We start from the raw sequence: 19,754 nt of genomic DNA on the forward strand, positions 1-19,754 counted from the left end.
GTGCCCCACTAAGCTTAAAAAAGAGAGTTCCCCCTTGCAGAGGTTTGACACGCATAGAAAGATCTTTTTAAAAGAAAGCTGAGGTGTTTTAAGGGTACTTGTAAGAAATGCAGGATTAAGTGTTGGCTGTTTTTCTTCAATGCCATGTTTACCTCATAATTTCTTCTCTTCCCCGCACGTACAGTTTCCTCACCAACATTTTCCTGCTAAAATGGGAGGGCAAATTATGAGGCAATGGTGCCTGAGAATATGATTCATGGTTTTCCAAGCACAGAGTGAGTTTTGGAAGGACAATTTGAAATAATGTAAAATGAAGAGCTACCTAAGCTTTTTGTCATAATTCTATACGTTATCCATTGTGATAACAGAACTAGACCAGGCTTTCAATTTAAAGCTTTAAAATTTTTTTATTACGTTTATACATGTATGCAATTTAAAAAAATAAAATGGTTCTATAGGACTTGTTATGAAAAACAGTAGTCCCTTAACCTTAACCCTACTGCGACCCACTTTTCTACTCTTTCAACTCTTTTAACTGAATCTTGTGGTATTTACCTTTATATCTTTAATTGTTTTTAGAGAGAGAGACAGAGACAGAGACAGAGTGAGAGTGTGTGGGGTGTGTGTGTGTGTGTGTGTGTGTGTGTATCCTCAGGTCTCTAAGTGGCATGGCAATGTTGTTTCTTTATAATTTCTAATGTATGCTGTGTCTATTATTGACTTCCTGCTGTGGAAAGCCAGGATTTAGAGTCTTCGTGCCCCCACCGCCTCACCCATCACACACATTCACCCTTCATGTTCTGTCTTCCCAGTGTAGTTTTCTGCCCTTGATTTAACTCGGTATTGAGTGCTTACATTATTAGTTTTGTAAATGGTGTTCTCAGCCAAGTCATGTAGTTTCCTATAATTACATTTCCTTTTCTGCACAATATTTTGTTTCCTATAGAATCAGTAATTGCAGTGCTTTTTGCTTCATCAGTTTTCTGTGTACTTACTCATCCCCACCTGTGACTTTCCTTTCGCTGCATTCAGAGGCATTGAGTGTCTATCAGTCTCATCTCCTTGACGATGACTCCAGAGCTCCAACTTGCCCATGTGGGAGGCTCACTTTGTAGGCTGACTGCACAGTTTTTCAGCTCTCCTTTAATTGGCAATCCTACTGAATCCTATTTCTTCTTTTTTTCCGTTTACTTCGTTTCTTTGCAGAGCATATTCTTTGTAATTTCCTGAATAAAAAAAGAGTACATAGGTGGTAAATATTTTGAAATCTCGTATATATGAAAATGGCTTTGGTTTATCCTTCATTTATGCTTAATTAATAATATGGCTAGGTACAGAATTCTAAGTTGGAAAGCATTTTCCCTCAGAACTTGGAGGCATTTTTCCAAAGCCTTGTATTTTCCAGTGTTGCTTTTGAAAAATTCTGATACTTGATATTTCATATGAAGATTGTTTTTAATCTCTGGCAACTTTAGGGTTTCTTCTTTGTCCCCAGTTTCTGAAATTCCATGATGCCAAATCTTGCTATGTAGCTCTGTTTTCTTCTATTGAGCTGGGAATTCAGTGATCTCTTTGAATTTAGAAATTCATGTCCTCAGTATGGTGTGTTCAACCTGCCATCCTTAAGTAGAAATCTTGATAAAAACTTTAAAGGGACTTTATAGTGAATTTATAATTTATACAAATGTATAATTTATATAAATACATGTTTTCCAAAGCTGGAATATTATCAGTTGCATTTTGAAATGGGATTATGTCGATTATACTGGCCAACCAGAATTTAAAAGAGTGCTGACAACCATAAAATATGGACAATCACACGTTTCATTTGACAGAGTTGATGAAAGTTGCAGTGAGTGAGTTGTTCAAGCCATTTATTACTCTGATACCCAGCCCAGACTTGTATCAGAAACAGGAAGATTTATTCTTAAACGTTTTTTCACTCTTATTAAAAGGAAAAACATGCAATTCTACCCACATAATTTCAGGAGATTGAAGGTACGTCCTACTCAGCCCCTCTTTTAATTTGGTCCCCAAAAATCACATACAAAAAAATATTTGCATGTTTGATTACCCCAACCTTCAGCTGCTTTAGCTAAGTTAACAGAACTGTTGTCTTTTAGGCCAAGCATGTGAAAATATATCTCTAAATTTTCCTTAGAGATTAAAAAAAATTTCCCCCCAAAATGGTAGTTATAGGAGTAAATCTGTCAGTCTTTATCATTGTAATTTAAGAAAAAAATTGACTGAGCATCTGCTGAAATGTGCTATTAGAAAATGCTAATATCTGAGGAAAATTCTGAAGCTATGTCCTTCATTTCTAGGGCCATACCCTTTCCAAGGGCTGCCCAAGGAACCATAGATGTTGAATGGGCAGGTTCCTGGTGAGAGATTCTATGTGTCTTAATATAAGTTTGTAAAGGAAGAACAGCCTGTGTGTCTCCTCTATTCTCGGTAACCACAGTCAACACTTCCGTGACTGTGGGGAGGTTTTCTCTTACACCAAATAGTTTTCCAACTCTCTTTAACTCAATTCTGATACTGTCTACCTGGAGATAGTGTCACATCCCACAGGTTAAGGGCTCAGTCTCACGCTGATTGTCCTCCCACTTCAGATGCCAATTATAAGTCCAGATTGTCACCTGTGCTTCTGACTAACTGGCTGTAAATCAGAGGTTCTCATGACCTTTTCCTCTAGTTCTATTAATTTGCTAGAGCAGCTCACAGAACTCAGGAATACAATTTACTTACTAGATTACCAGTTTATTATAAAAGGATATAACTCAGGAAGAGCCAGATTAGATAGAGATGCGCAGGGCAAGATATGTGGGAATGGGCGCGGAGCTTCTGTGCCCTCTCCAGGAAGCGTGTCACCCTGTATCTCTCTGCATGTTCACCAACCCAGAAGCTCTCTGAAACGCCATCCTTTTGGATTTTTGTGGAGTCTTTATTATGTTTTGATTAAGTCACTGGCCATTGGTGATTACCCTGGAGGCGGGGGAAGTGGACTGAAAGTTCCAACCCTCTCACCACCTGGTTGGTTCTCCTGGCAACCACCCTTAGGTACTTTCCAAATGTCAGCTCATTAAGGTGAACTCAGGTGTGGTTGAAAGGAGCTTGTTATGAATAACAAAAGGGCCTTTATCTTTCTTATGTTTAGGGAACTTCCAAAGGTTTTAGAAGCTCTGTGCGCAGAACAGGGACAAAGACCAAATATATATTTGTTATTATAAATCACAATATCACAAAGCTTAATTCTGAATATAAATAGTAATTAGAGCACACTGTCAGGTGGGCTGGTAATGAATCTTGTTTTCTCTTTTCCCACCAGCTTTTCGGAGACTGGGAAGCCCAGCTGCGGAGAATAATGAAGCTCATTGCTGGCGGTGGCCTGTCCATCACTGGCTCTCACAACATGTGTGGGGACTATCTGTACAGCGGCCACACGGTCATGCTCACACTCACCTACTTATTTATCAAAGAGTGTAAGTCTAAAACAGGCTTCTGTTAGAATGTCCCATGGTCTCTGGCAAGTCTGCTGAAGTAAGACTGGAGGCCTCAGGAAGGCAGTGCTTCGTCTCACCACCATGCCTGGATGCAGCAGGCACCAGGGAAATGTATGTGGTCAGAAGGAATGGCTCTTCTTCACTGGAGTTTTTCATTGCCTCAGGTGTCAGCTATAGTATTGGGGTGTTTTACAGCTGCTAGAAGGAGCCAGAAGAAAATTTCAGGGACACAGAAATCTCATATTGGGCCTGATTAGATGATGGAAGATTGTGTGTTTACTCGGTATACATTTTTTTCAAGCACATATTTCTAACCTAAGGGTACAGTGGTGGGTCAGTTACCCTTATATGGGCTAGGGGCTCAGGAACACTAAATGAGGGAGACACTAAATAGGAAATTTCCTTTTGAAAAAAAGTACTTAAAATATTTTATGAAACACACAAACTAATATTACTGGGACTCCTGTACACTCTCAGATTTAATATATATGAGCATTTGCCATATCTATTTCAAATAACTCCTTTAAAAAAGCAAATAAAATGTTAGCATATGATTAAAACTTTTCATCCCTTCCCATTTTTCTATTCATTTCCATGCATGTTTTTGTATTTGTGTATTATTCTGTTCTGTTTTTTTAAATTTACATACACAGTATCTTGTTAAATGTAGCTTTCTGCCACTTTCAAATTATGTTTTTGAGATGAAATTCTGGTTTATTTTAATTGCCATTTGTATTACAATACTATAAATGAACGAGAGATTATTTATTCATTTCTCTACTTGTAGAAAATTGTCTTCAGTATTGTACTGTTGGAAACAGTCTCAGTGAACAGGCAGTTTCCATGAAGAGCGATAGGTAAACCAGGATACCAGTACCACAGAGGAGGGACACACATTGCAGTTTGGGGGTGTCAATGTGGTACCTTGCGGAAGTTTAATGTGGGTGGAATTTAGAGTGGGGGTGATGATGAGAAATGAAAATGAACTGGAAAGTAGGAACCAGATCATGGAGCCTGCCTTATGCCACCAAAAGGAATCTGAACTTCCATCTGACAGAGATGGGGTGCCCACTGAAGGTTATGCCAGTGGAGCAATGTCATCTAACTTATCCTTTTTTGAAGGGAGAAACCACTCTTGCAGCAGCTTGCAGGATGCACTGGAGAGGGGCAAGACTGGAGACCAGGAGAAAAATTAGGAGACTGGCTGCCGCTATAGTCAAGGAAACAGATGATGGTGGCCAAACCACCATGATGGCATTGGAGATGGAGAGGAGTGAAGGAATCAGAGGGAGATTAACAAAGAAAGGTCAACAGATAACAGGATTGTGGGGGTTCAGGAGAGAGGTGGTAGACTGAAAGGTGAATGCTCAGTTATGGTCTTAAAAAGACTAAGATAGGAAACACAGGAGAAGAAGACAAGTTGTGCTTCAGGGCACTAAGAGAGAGAAAAGAGAATAGGTGTTCTGCTTGTATTTTAGTATTTTAGCAAATTCCAGCAATGTCTATTCAGAATTGTCAGGCCATGATTTAGCCCTTTTACTAGGATGTAACTGGGCGTGGGAAATGGAAATGGAATGGGCCTGATGTCAGCAGCCCCGGGGGATGGATTTCTGCCCCCCAGTTGGTTGGTACCTGAAATCCTTTAGTGGGGTTAGGCCTTATTCTTCTGGAAGACAAGGCAGTGTGCCATATTGGGTCACAAACTCTTATTTTTGAATCCTGGTACTTTCACTTACTAGCTCTGTGACCTGGGGAAAGACATTTAACCTTTCTGAGTTTTACATCTTTAGAATGAGATACTGATAGCTATTTCATGGGTAAGGGAGACGGGGTAAAAATTAAAATAGATGGCATGTATGGACACTAATTAATAGAGTTGCATGGAGAATGAATGGTACCCACCGATTTGTTGCTGTTTTGTTAAGCTTTCAAATACAGATTTTTCTGGAAATGGAATATGGAGCCCTGTACATACACTGAGACCCCATACCTTGAGCACTCCATATAAAATTACAAATCACACTTCACCCTTCTGATCCTCCTTTTCCTGTTCAACTTTTATTTTTCACCTTTTAACAGTATATAATTTCCTTATTTCTTATAATTATTTTTTATTGTCTCTCTTCCCTACTAGGAAGGGACCTCTCCACAAAGGCAGGCTCTTTGATCTCAGCACCTAGAGCAGTTCCTATTCTGAGCACAATATTTATTGAGAAAATGCTTAATAAATATTGCATGAATGAATGGCTCATTCTTGGACCCCTTGAGAATCCAATAAAAGCCTGAAATTTCTCCCCTGGGGTGGGGAGGGTAAACTTAATTCAAATAGTATTTTTGCCTAGAATTTCAGACCTTCCGAAATCCATCCATTAAGCATACACGTTCAGAAGGCCTGCACTAATGGAGATTTTCATGCTTCCCTTAAGTGACTTTCCAAGTGTAGGTGCATACCAGTATTTATCTGACATTACCCTACCGTTGGGAATGCTTTTGGTCTAGGATTCTCGGGCATTTGGATTCTTTCTTATTTGTGTTTAAGATATGGGAATCTCAAAGACTTTCAGAGTATGGTTGTAGAGCTTGGAAAGCAAATGACAGTTGTTATCAATTATAATCGCTTAGTCCATGTATAGGGATCCATAGACCAAAAGGATGGATTTTTATGTAGAACATTAACCCCAAATTATTTACAAGTAAATTAAACGTCGGTGGGCAGCTTTTTTTTTAATGGCGCATGATAACATTCACCTTTCCTTAATTGTCTTTTTAAACTGCATTTATGATTATCTGAATCAACTAAAAGCCAAATATGAATTACTCTTGCTAGTAAAATAACTTATAAAATAAGCTGTTTTATAATATTGGTTGCAGGTAAGCTAAAGCCCTTAAATTTGCTAGCCCAAGAGATCTATTTTCAGAAGGAAAGATCCAGCTGTATTCACCATAGTAGCAGGGGCATGGTCAGGCGGCCTTAGCAGTACTCGAATAATGGGACTATTGCAGATTTCTCCTCTTTTCAGATTCCCCTCGACGACTCTGGTGGTACCACTGGGTTTGCTGGCTTCTCAGCGTGGTTGGAATCTTCTGTATTCTCTTGGCGCATGACCACTACACTGTGGACGTGGTGGTGGCATATTACATCACCACGAGACTCTTCTGGTGGTACCACACTATGGCCAATCAGCAAGTGAGTTTCCCCCCATTTGATTTGGAGCTTCTATTTCTCCTGGCCTGGTGTTGCGGGCATGGCAAGGGGAAGAATGCAAAGAATCTACAGATGTCTTAGGTTTCTCTTTTCTGAGGGATAGTCAGTTAAGATTACGTTGTCTCTTATGATGCCAATCCACTTCAGCATCAAAAACAAACAAGAAAGATGTTTATATGATGACAGGAGATTGCATTGTCCTAGAACAAATGTCACACTCTCATTGTCCCTGAAAATATTTTCCAAGACGTGCCCACCTGTTGTTTGATTTGCATTCCTACCCTCTCCTTCCTACCCTGGGCCCCTCGCCAGCTTAATACCTAATGTTTAATTAAGTTTGTCCATTTTCATTGTAGAAGCATGAGTAACCAAAAAGTTAGTTGAGGTGTTTATTTATCAATAGAAGATTGAGTAAGCCACAAGTTCTCCTTGCAGTCCCAGAATTGGAGTTATTTGTTTTTCCACCGGGGTGTGGCCCGGTTTGCAGATGAGCGCAGAGTATAGAATGGTGGTGTGAGTGTGAAACTGGGATATGTGGGTGAACATGGGGTTCATCTGGGGCTCTTTGTGAATTTTAATATAAAAAAAATATTTGAACTTAAAGTGAAAGATTATGAGAAAAATATGTATGTTCCTTTTGAGGTTGGAATGATTCATTGTTCCTCCTGAACTTGATTTTTCTTTTCTTTACTATTTTAGGTGCTAAAAGAAGCTTCCCAGATGAACCTCTTGGCCAGGGTGTGGTGGTACAGGCCATTTCAGTACTTTGAAAAGAATGTCCAAGGAATTGTACCTCGATCTTATCATTGGCCCTTCTCTTGGCCAGTAGTCCACCTCAGTAGGCAAGTTAAATACAGCCGGTTGGTGAATGACACATAACAGCTGTACAAAGTGGGGGAACGAGGAACTGTCCGAAGTGCTAAGAACTCCATGAGAGAAGATGCCATAAAATAAACACCTCCCTAATCCTACTATCTTTCAACGGTTACCTTGACTTAACCTATTGAGTTACCTGGTCAGCACTGTGATCTTTTTTTCTCTCCAAAGGACCTGCGTTGGACAACAATAAAGAAAATTTAACCTATCATGCACTGTACACGTTTCCTGTTCATAAGTTTGGAATTTACATAACCCACGACCACCATGTTCCTTTGTATATGATGCAACAGCATAAATGTAAGCTTTTATATCATAAGTTCTGGTCTTTCCAGTCACATCTGGAAATAAAGCGTATTATTTTCTTGGGAAAACATACTTTTCATATCTCTTGCCCCAAAGATTGGGCTGTAAGCCATTTTCTAGCAAATGTCTCTATGAAGGTTTCTAAGTACCTGAATGGGGTTCGATTCTGAAATCTTTTTACCTGTTGCACCAGTATTCAAATGAAAATGACAGACACAGAAAGGTTTAGTAACTTTGGGTTTTGTAAAATCAGCAGAGACAGTGTGTCAAAAAGTGCAAAAAAAAAAAAAATAGATTCTGTTATAAAGTGATTTTCTAAGTATTTCCTAACTTTATTTTTCAAAATGATGTTATGAAAACCAAATTTAAAGATTTTTACATGTCAGAGAAGAGAGTTAAAATTTAAAAATGCTTCTTGGGAGAGAAATTTGTCTATGTTTCTAGTGCCTTTCTTGTCTTGATTGTATGGTCAGTAGGCAATCTTAAATGTTTTTATTTAAAATAAAGTATTCCATGAAAATATAAATGTATGTATACACTACTAAATTTTGCATTTATAGGTAAATTAAATCAGAAGACTGCTTATGGTTTTTAAATTGCTCTGAATTAAAGAATGGGGCATTTAATTAGAAAGTCAGACCCTGTTCCCATATTGTGAGCAGGCAGCAGTGATACGTACCACTTAAATTATTTTATCATCTATTTGGTAGTTCAATTTTAACTGTACAATGAAAACAGCCATGAATACTTCTTTTTAAAAGAGTTTTGAAAATGATCACTTAACTAAAACTTGAAAGCTATAAATTAGATATCCATACTCTCATGACAATTTTGTTGGTGAACAACAGAAAAGATATCTATTTCTTTAAAATATATTTGTGCAGAAACTGCATGTAACTTTGTTTTACTCCTAACATAAGTATGTTTGGGGAAGTATTCTATTCTATACTTGCCAATGTGGAGAACAAAATAGTTTTTTAAGAATGAAGAAGTATATATATCCATTCTGTATTTTACGTGCAGCAGAATTATCTTCCGTAGGGTTTTTTTTTTGTGTATTCACAAGGTGATATTTGTATTGTAAAACAATAATGGTGAAGGAAATAAAAAGGCTTTTAAAATTTTGTTTGTTTTAAATCTTTGTAAAGTTATTATTCCAGAGAGTATACTGATATCTTAACAGCTTACCTAGGTCATAAATTAATCAAAATGCACTTTTTAATAAAAACTGATATATAAAATAAATGGTGGTGTTTTTAATGTGTTCACCTTCTTCACAGAAGTCCTAAATGAAGTCATTGATGCAAGGTAAGAAACTGAGTTTTGGAATTCCTTCACTGAGTTTTTTTGAGACAGAGCTGTTAATAATCATGTTTCCTTTCCCTTGAGGTTCCTCTAAATGTACTGTGAATTTCAGTAACCTCTATAGATTGAGTGTATTTTTCAAAGTATGGTTGACCCTTGCATGACATGGGGTTCAGGGGTGCTGACCCCCACCCAGCGGAAAATCTGCATATAATTTTGACTCTACAGTTGGCCCTTTACATCTGTTGATATGAAGTACTGAATGTATTTTTTTAATTTGCGCATAAGTGGACCCATGCAGTTCATACCATGTTGTTCAAGAATCAACTGTATATAAAAAGAATCACAGATAAGTTAATTTCAAACTGCAGACCATCATTTATCGACACTGAATTCATTAATTCTCAATCAGGTCGCTTAACTTTTTTCCCCTATAACTGGAAGTAATACAGCTTTTCCAGTTTATATGGAAATAAATCTGAAATGAGAGATACAGCATTAGTGCTTTGCTAATAAATGGTAATGGAAAATAACTTTTTAAAAAGAAAAAAGATACTCTTGATATGGTAAAGAAAGGAAGGTGTTAACCAGCGAAGGCCTGTGCTTATGAAGGAAAGGTGTCTGAGGAAGCTAGAAAGGTAAAATTAGTAAGATGTCTGTCATTCATGGTCTTTTGGACTATGTCTCAGTCAGAAAAAATGTTGTGGCCTCTTAAGGCAAATAGAGTAAAATCCTCAGATAGGTTTGTGTTTACAGCCTTTCACTAACTTTGACTATTCACCAGGTGCTACATATTGAAAGGGAAAGGAACTTGAGTAGTAAAAATGAATTATTGGCACTGCTAACAATAGTGATCCCTTTTTTCTAAGTCGAAATAGTTACATTAAAATTTTCATTATTATAAGTTTACGTACTACCTATGTGTCAAGAAATTCACTTGCTGATTGCTCTTTATGTCTGACTGCACTGATTGGTGAATGACATATCCTGTGGCTCTCTAGTCTGCAAATCCCAGGAGACACAGAGACATCTCATTGTCTTCTGGAGACTGTAGTGCACTTGATAATAGCTGCCTGAATGAGGATATGAGGACTTTTTCTGTCCTTTGGTTAAGTCAGAGCCCTAGATATTAACGTCTGTATTTTGCTCTTTTTGCAGGTTGGGCATTTTACATGTATTATCTTATTAATCCTCATACAACTGAGAGGTTAGTTTTCATCCCCATTTTACGAGATGACCCTGGTATGTTAAATAACTTTCCCAAGGGCATGCAACTGGTGAGTGGTGAAAATCTGATTAGAGACCAAGTTTCCACCCTGCTGTCCTCAGTCCCACCTCCCCTCACTGCCCCCCTCCCCCCAATTCTCTTAGTTTTCCTAAATTCTTCAGTAAGAATCTGCAGTGGGGGAAATCTGCTTTTAATGGTAAAGCTAAGTAACATAAAGCTATGGACTGAGGAGCAAAAAATTCGTGCCATATGGTGTGAGATTAATTTTGCCAGTTTCGTAATAACTATATGTTTTATTTGTATCGCAGGCAAGTACCTAAATTGATAAATATCTCATGAACTTGATAAATATGGTACAAAGTGAGAATACATGCTAGCTTCCACTTGACCATTACATGAAAAAAGCAAGTTTTGAATTAACTAGAATGAGAATATGCCACCTGAATCCCTTGAAAGTGATAGCCTCTTTTTCTCCGTTTAGTCAGAACACTGAATAAATCAAAACTGCTGACTTGAAATTCTGCCTTTCAGCACCTTAAAATTCTTATCTATACTCTGGTTCAGAACACAAGTCAGAAGATTAATCGATGCCAGCCCTCCAAAGTCTCAGACTCCCAGCTCCCACGAGAAGATCAGACATGGGTGTGATCAGTGGGAAACAGACTAAGAGTGAAGGAAATTGCAAAAGAGCCTGGTCCTGGGCCCCAAGGGATGAAGAGGTGTTTGGATAATGGATGAGGCAGCAGCATTCTAGGAGAGTGGCAGAAGGACAGTACAAATGGCTCTGGCTTACTGTTGGTGAAGAGAATATGGAGTTAGGATTTATCATAAGAGTTCATGTTTATTGCATTTATTCTTTTATTCCTCAGGCCCTGGCGTGGCACAGTGGTATTGTTTAGCATCTAATGATTCAGAAAGTACACGCTATGAATTTAGAGATACTCTCAAGGGAATCTGTTGTTTATTAATCACAATAGCATATGTGTAATGTTTGGTTAATTGGAATAGCATTTATAGGAGCTATTATTCTATCAACATACCGTGGTTGGTGAGTGTAAACGTTTGAAGTCTCTTGAGAATTCTTAGGAAGAGTTTTAAGAGTTTAAACCAGAGTTCAATGAAATTGGCAGTCTGTTCTTTTAAAGTTTAACAACAAAAAAAGTCCAATCTTAAGGCCTATGCAACCTCCAGTGTGATGGTTTCTGTGTTAAAGTATTCGTAGGTGTGGCTACAGAGGACAGGAGTGGCATTTCAGGTGAGGATAAGAGAAGTCTCTGACACCCAAGAGTCCCCTCCCAGGCCTGTGAATGAATGGCTCCACTGTTTTATGAAGAATGAGAGTAATTGTGTAGGGGAAAAAGAAACTACTGGAGAAGGTAGAGGAAAGTATGGTATATCCATTAGGGCAGGGGTCCCCAGCCTTTTTGGCACCAGGGACCAGTGCTTCTATGAGAATCTAATGCCTCATGATCTGAGGTGAAGCTGAGGCGGTGATGCTAGTGCTGGGGAGTGGCTGCAAATAGAGATGAAGCTTCACCTGCTCACCTGCAGCTCACCTCCTGCTGTATGGCCGTAGGCTTGAGGACCCATGAATTGGGGCCCCAGATATGGGTTGGAATCTCAATTCTGCTGCTTGCAGGCACTGTCGCTTGGCAAATTTTCTCTGAGCCTCAGTTTCCTCACAATAAGGATGATTTTAACTGTTTTGGTATAATGTGGGGCAGCGATGAGGCATGCATACAATTTAAGTGCTCAGTAAATAACCACTGTCATACAGAGGAAAGTGTGAAACAGAGATGAAAAGGAGGCTCCTGCGGCATTCAGCAAGAAGTCTCAAAGAAAAGACTGGACCCAACCAGAACAAGAGCTAACCTGGGTAAGAAACCAAGCCTGGACTCAGCCTTGAACTTCTGAGTCTATATTATCAGTAGTCTGAACCAACAGACATCTTATTACCTTTGATAAAACACTTGCTCTAGCATTCTGAACATCTGATGTGCATGCACAATAGTTGCTTTGAGTATTGGCCAGCTCCGAAATAGCATGACACAATCATCTTGGATGATAAGCCAGGGTAGCAGTGAAGCAGAAACATGCATGGCCATCATGATTTATTGGTACTTGGAGTCTGCTCCCCTGGCCAGCTCTGTGTTGTCACACGGAGGAACTGGTATTGTTTGGATTGCTTTCTGCTAAAGGTATTTATCAGCAGGAGTGGGGAGAGAAAAGGGAGTTTCAGCCAAAGCAATCTGTCTTTTATTCATTGTCTCTTTAATAAAGAGCCTATGACCATGGAAAGGCACATACTGGGTTTCCTGTTGGAGATGTATAGCAATGCTCCCTGTTATTTTAATGTTTCTGAAAAATATAATTTTTGGAAAAAGCAAAATCTGACTCTTAAAATGAATGTTTGTTTTGAAGGCTTCTCCGAAATCATTGGCTTTAAATTTAAAGAGGCCACATCAAATAAATCATTGTCAGGCTTATAGAAAGTGTGTTCATTATGAGCCTTTTGGCCAAGGGAGCTTTTTGACTGTTGGTGTTAGGCTGTGACAGCGGCCCCTGGCAGGGCTAAGAAGTGAGGATACAGTGTGTTTGCAGCACAAACTTCCTTTTCACAGCAGGCACCATTAGGACGCTTCAGTGAGCCTCCACACCAGAGGCGGACAGATGAATTTGCAGGCGTTTGCTAGCTCCATTTCTCCACAGGCTTCAAGGATGAACATGTAAAGCAAATGGCTTGAAAAGAAATTGTGTCCAATTAATGCTGCTGGCACATGTCTGTTTTGGAAGCATTACTGGCTCCAGATTCTGGAGCGCACTCTTGTGCTCATGAGCTGACACTTGCAGCTTACAGTTTGGACTTTCAGAATCCAAGAGGCTGCCTAAGGAGGTTTCTTTTCCCCTGAGGCTCCTGGTCCCTAAGCACCTAGATATGCAACTTCAAGAAGACAGAGGAACCGATGCAAAGAATATGGCCAGAGGGCATCGTTCCTTGTTCTTGCACCATCCTCTGCACCAGTTGCACCCCCAACACACAGCAAAGTAGTCAGAGGCGGGCGTGGCGGTACAGTTCTTCCTTCAGGAGAGAAAATGTCAATGTATTCGGCACACGTAACCCCCACATACTATTAACATTCACCAAGTGCGAATTCAAACAAAAAGTCACCAAAATTAGATGGGGAGGTATCTGAAATGTCACTTTAACACATGGCGGGTATGGAGAACTGTGACGATTTGGCTTCCTGTAGATCTGGGCTATCAAAACTGGTTTAATTTCTCAAGATGTTCAGGGCTTAATCACCAATTAAAATCAGTAACAATGAATTTGCTCAAGCCCTAGGAAATCTATTTTCCTCTTGAGAATGAGGGGGCTCAAATCCAAGTCTTTTCATTTGATGAAAATGAGGAATTGATGGCAGTCTTCCTACTCCTAAAAGGAGGTCAGAGCGGGAAAGGCAGCCAAGCTCACTAGGAAGACCTGCTGGCTTCCGTTTTGATTTACAGCAGCTTGCTTCATAAGCCCAGGACTGAAGGCAAATGAGCTAGTGAGATGGGGGCTGAACTGAAGGGATAGAGTCATTGAGCACTGGCCCCTGGAGGGTGGGCGAATGTTAGGTGCTAGAGAACACAGCGTTCTCTGTTGCCCCGTTTTCTCTTCCCTTTCAGTTTGATTTTGATGGGGTTCCCTAAGTTAGGGAGCACACACACACACACACACACACACACACAATCTTTAGCATTCATATCAGTGTATTTAAGATGCTAATAAATCTTCTCTTGCAGAAACCTACTTAAATTTTATTAAGCTAATGCTTTCCAAATTTACTTTGCCTTGAAACTCTTTTCATAAAACCTTCCCCCACTAACATTTTATTATAAGAAAAAATTTAAGTGTAAAACTTGTACGCTTTTTACAATAAGAACCCATTTTGGCACCATCTAGTTTCCACCATTATTTTATTAACCTGCTTTATCACATATTAATCCATTTATCTATCTTTTTTAGCATCTATCAATTATTCCTATTTTTTGGAATGCATTTCAGAGCGAATTGCAGATATCAGTTCACTTCTTCCTAAACACTTTGACATTTGTACCATTAACTAAAATTCAAAATTTGCTGGGGGTTTTTTTGAGATAAAATATAGAGACAAAGGAATATATAAATCTTAGATGTATATTTGCTGTTTTGACAAATGCATGTACCTATGTAACTCAAATGCCTATCATGACATAGAACATTACTGTGTTCCCAGAAGGTTCTTTTATACCCCTTTCCAGTCAATCCTGGCCAGCTCATCACCCTACCACTCCCAGAGGCAAACAGCTACTGTATCTATCCTTTTTTTCCACTGGTGATTTTTTTCCCCCACAATGCACTGTGTATGTATTTTTTGTGTCTGGCTTATTTCACTCTAGATAATATTTTTAGATTCATCCATGTTGTCATGTGCATTGATAATTCGTTCCTTTTTATTAGTGAGTAGTATTTCATTGACTAAATGTACTACAGTTCCTTTATCCACTCGATAGACTGCTTCCAAGTATTGGATATTATGAATAAAGCAGCTAAGAACATTCTTGTATGTTTTCTCTGTGTGTGCCTGTGTGTGTATGCGTGCATGTGTGTGTGTGTGTGTGTGTGTGCGTGTGTTTCAGTTCTCATGGTAAATACCGAGATGTGGGTTTGGGTAGACACATAGGGTAAATACCGAGATGTGGGTTTGGGTAGACACATAGGGTAGATATGTTTAATTTTATAAAAAATTACCAGACCTGCTGATAGGAAATTTGTTTTACTTTTAAAAAGATGAAAGTCCCCTCTTCCTCTGGGCAAGGTTGTGTCTAGATAGAATACCCAGAACTTCTGCACCTCTGAGGATGGAACTGACACACGAGAAGGCATTGGGTCCTTACTGATAGCACTGGACACTGAAGTAACCAGCCCAGGGGCCGCCTTCCTCAGAGCTGTTATGTGAGTCAGGAACATTCCTTATTATTTCAGTCAGTTTTTTTTTTTTGAATTTTCATAAGAGTTGATTTGAGCCCAACTGACGGCATATGCCAGAGAGCAAGATCTCAGACGCTGCCTCCGTCAGAGTCAGACATACTTTAAAATATTTTTTTACAGAGTAAAAATATTTTCATAAACTTTACTGAAGTATTACATACATAAAGAAAAGTACATAGATTAATTTTCACAAACTGAATATATCTAAGTAACTGGTTTCTAGATTAAGAAACGGCATTACCAGTATCAGGGTGGCCTTGAGGAAACGGGACAATATATCACACATTATCAAAATTAAAAGTTAGAAGTGAAAAATAAAATTTGAGACTCAGTCAAGTTCACTGGTTAATATCACCAAATATTTAAGGGGAAAATTATACTAATGCTCTACAAAGATGAAACTAGACTTCCGCACTAGAAATCCCTCGTGCTTCCTCAAGTTTCTCTCCCTTGGTTTCTCTGTCTTCCCCAAACCTCCTTTTGCAGCCAATCCATTGGCACAGGTTTCTCTTTCGTATTCTCTCTCCAAATTCTTTTCAATTTACACACTTCATTCGGCAAGGCAAAAGCCTTGTCAATTAGTTAGAATGGTAATCATTGAATTTTCCTGAAGTCGTCCTGAGTTCAGAGTGAGAATAGCTGGGAAGGAGGCACAGCTATAATAAAGTAACCCACAAAAGTGCTATGGTCCCATTGAATGGATTGAAACACTAGCAGTCATAAAATACATTATGTTACTTACCAGTCAGGTGACTTTGGACATGTGGCTACTTGAGCCTCAGATGTTATTTTATTTGTGAAATGGGTAGAACAATAGTAGCTACTTCATAGGGCTGTTTTGAGGTTGGCTTTAAAGGGCTTACATGTATTAAAAGGGGGTGGTGGTAACAAGAGTCATGTTCTGGGGTTCATGGGATAACTTATTTTCTGTTTCTACCCTAAGCAGGAAGGGATTCTTCCCACCAAACACTGTCAACTGAAGATCGCTGGTGTCACAGGAGCCACATGCAGACTCAGGTGGAGTCACTTACTAGAGTTTGGCAGTGGAGCTTCCTGCAAAACCTTTAGCTATCAGAAGACAGAGTAAGGCAGCAACTGGCCTTGTGCGGGGCTTATGAAAGAAGCTTATTCTTCTCTGGAAATCAACCAAATTATAAGTGTTCCAATTAGAGTCGCCTTTGAGCAGTTATATATGAACATGGAATGAGAATAATTTACTAATGTTTGTTTTGGCCTTTGGTAAAGGGCACACCACCCCTGAGCAGATCTCATGTGAAAAAAAAATGTGGTGGGGGATCACATAAGACGATTAGCCCACTGTAAATGAATAACAATTTGGATTAATCAGGACAGACTTGATGGCTAAGGCTTCTCTTCTCAGAGACTGACCTTTAAAGATTCTTAAATTAATTGAATATTAAATTGTAAACCAGTATTGCCCAAAGTTCATCCATTAGTGTATAGCTGACATGATTTTTCTCCATAACTATTTATCACTTTACTATTGTTTAATTAGAATTTTCTTCTAATAAAGTTCTTAAAAATTGGTTCAGCCTTATTCTATAATTTATATTTCTAATTCACATCAAAACAATAAATAATTATCAAAAGAAAAAGTGATCACTCTGTACTACCTAAAAAGCTCTCTCCCTTTGGGCTATATTTTTGTCTACTATTGTCATCGCAGATAATAGATCACTTACAACCAGTCTCAAGAATTCATTCTCGTAAGATCTTGAGCTAAAAAATCCCTCCAGAATTGCTTTGCAGAGATACCCAAAGTTTGATTCTCTTTAACCAAACCTGCTTCTCTCACACTCTTCCCTATTTCAGCCAAAGTCAACTCCACTCTACCAGTTCTTCAGTCTACAAAGCTTTGGAATATTCTTGACTCTTATCTCTCTCTCATCCTTCTAATCCAACAAGGAATTTCGTGGACTGTGCCTTCAAAATACATCCATATTAGACCACTTCACATTATCTCCACTTCTAGCCTTCTAGTCTTAGCTTCTTGCTTGGATATTGCAAAATGCTCCAAATTAGTCTTGTTGCTTTGAAGATTGCCTCTCTGCAGTGTGTGTTGGCACTGAATGTAAATGATAAATAGTGTAGAGTAAACTTTCTAAAGAACAGATCATACCGCTGCTCTGCTCAAAAATCCCTAATGACTTTCCATCTCATTTGGAGTGAAATCTAAAGTCCTTGCCTTGATCTGTAAGGCCTTCCTGACCACCATCTCGTGACATCCACTACACACATCTTGACTTCATTTCCAACTGTTCTCTTGTTCTCCCTGCTTAGGTCACCCTGGGCATCTTTTCTTCCTTCAACCTACCAAACACATTCTTGTCTGGGGACCTTGATGTTTGCTACTCCTTTTCCCTAGAATGCTCTTTCCCAGGCATAAGCATGACTTCTACTTTTTTCCCACTTCCTTCAAGTGTCTGTCGAGATAATCACACTATCAGAGAGGACATCTTTGGTTATACGGTATGAAACAATCTTCTTTCACTGTTGTTTTGCTTTTTCTTCTTGTTAGCGCTTTTAACGAAATAAATCAATTTTATTTTTTGTCTTCTTCTCTTTAGAATGGAAGCGTTATGTAAAGAAGGACTTTGCTTTATTCACCACTCTATCATCAGGGCCTAAAAGAGTGCCTGGCAAAGAGTAGGTACTTAATAAATACATGAATAAATGCTGGATTGGATAAATATTACCTTACCATTACAGTACAGATTCTGGTGCCTAGAAAGGGCAAAACCAGGTAGGAAGTACCACTCCCCCAGCCCTCACCCCTCCACCTTACAGTTACAGATATGTCCCATGTTACACGAGTAGCATTCTTATCAATCAACAAATGTACTCATTATTATATAAAGTGCTACAAAGCAATACAGTAGGATAAAAAGAGTTTAAATTACAGGTGGATTAGGACAGCTTTATATTTTTAAAAGAAATTTAATTTAAGACCAGAATTATAAAGAATCCGACAACTCAGAGATGTAAGTGGGTAGAATAATCAGAGAAAGCTTGAAAAATATGGACCCTGACTTGGGCCCTGAAGGAGGGTATTCCAGTTATGTTTGCTGTATAACAAACAACCCCAAACACAGTGGCCTAAAATTACAACCATTTTTTTCATGGTTGATGGTTTTGTGGGTCAGGAGTCTGGGCAGAGCTTGGCTGGGTGATACTCCTGTTCCATGTGGCATTGATGGGCTTCATTCCATGGTATTCAGCTGGCGGATGGATGGGTTTGAAGTCTAAGACTGATTCACTTGCACATCGGGTGCTTTTGTAGGGATGACTGGAAGGAGGAGTTCAGTTGGAACTGTAACCAAAGCACCTACACCTGGTCTCCCCACCTTGGTGGCCTCAGGATTTTCAGACTTCTTACATGCTGACTCAGGGTTCAGTTAAAAACAAGGCATCAGGCCCAAAATGGAGTCACTTATGCTAAGCCCCATGTCACCAAACCAAGGCTTAAGTATGGTTTCAACTCTCCCAGAAGTGGAATCTTAGTCAGGGATTGCCTGCTCAGCACTGGTATACCCTTGTGATTGCCTGCTCAGCACTGGTATACCCATTCCCTCTAAGAAAAATTTCTTACAATAACCAATCCACTTTTTTTTTGCCTGGTATAACTTTCTCCTATAAAAGTCTTTTATTTTGTATAAGTTCTCAGAGCTCCTTTCTATCTGCTAAAATGGATGCTATCCGATTCGTGACTCATCAGATAAAGCCAATAAGATCTTTAAAATGTAATCAGTTTGATTTTGTTTTTTAACAGTTCCAAAATCCAGTGCTCCAGGAAACATGGAAGCAAAACATGGAAGCTGCATGGCCTTCTGTGACCCAGCCTCAGAAGGCACATAAAGTCGCTTCCACAGTCTCAATTGTCAGACACAAGCAGTCAAAAGCCTGCCCAGATTCTAGATGACATAGATCCCCACTTCGCCATGGATGGAGTGTCAAAGAATTCGCAGCCATGATTTCAAACTGCCTCAGTGAGGTATAATTCAATTAAGAGGGGAGTATTTGGGAAAGTATTCTGGGTAAGGGTAAAAGTTTGAGCAGGGATGGGGAAGGGCAGGTATAATTAAGAACCATAAAGAGACCCAGAGTGGGAATCTAACCAGGTGAAAAGTCAAAGACAGAAATAAAGGAAAAGGTTTGGGCTGGAGTTTGAATGCCTGGTTAAGGACTCTCGTCTTTGTTCTGCAGACAGTTATTGGTCTTTAAACTGTTTTGCTTACATATTCCTAAAAGAATTCTGAAAAACACATTTTTAGGTTGGCATCCAATATTTTCCCC

General features: G+C 39.1%; 1 protein-coding gene across 8 annotated transcripts in view; it reads left to right on the forward strand.

Annotated features, from left to right (window-relative positions):
* The window catches only part of SGMS1 (sphingomyelin synthase 1), a 256,609-nt gene extending 247,471 nt beyond the window's left edge, over positions 1 to 9,138 (forward strand). For all 8 annotated transcript variants that reach the window (XM_039871804.1, XM_039871805.1, XM_039871806.1 and 5 more), the window contains 3 exons: positions 3,332 to 3,485; positions 6,527 to 6,693; positions 7,411 to 9,138. In XM_039871804.1, the coding sequence (XP_039727738.1) occupies positions 3,332 to 3,485; positions 6,527 to 6,693; positions 7,411 to 7,590 (501 nt within the window). In that variant the 3' untranslated portion in view covers positions 7,591 to 9,138. The remainder of the gene's footprint in view (positions 1 to 3,331; positions 3,486 to 6,526; positions 6,694 to 7,410) is intronic.
* Positions 9,139 to 19,754: the final 10,616 nt, after the last annotated feature.

This window comes from Pteropus medius, unplaced genomic scaffold, assembly GCF_902729225.1.
Source record: "Pteropus medius unplaced genomic scaffold, Ma_sr-lr_union100, whole genome shotgun sequence".
Taxonomy (NCBI): domain Eukaryota; kingdom Metazoa; phylum Chordata; class Mammalia; order Chiroptera; family Pteropodidae; genus Pteropus; species Pteropus medius.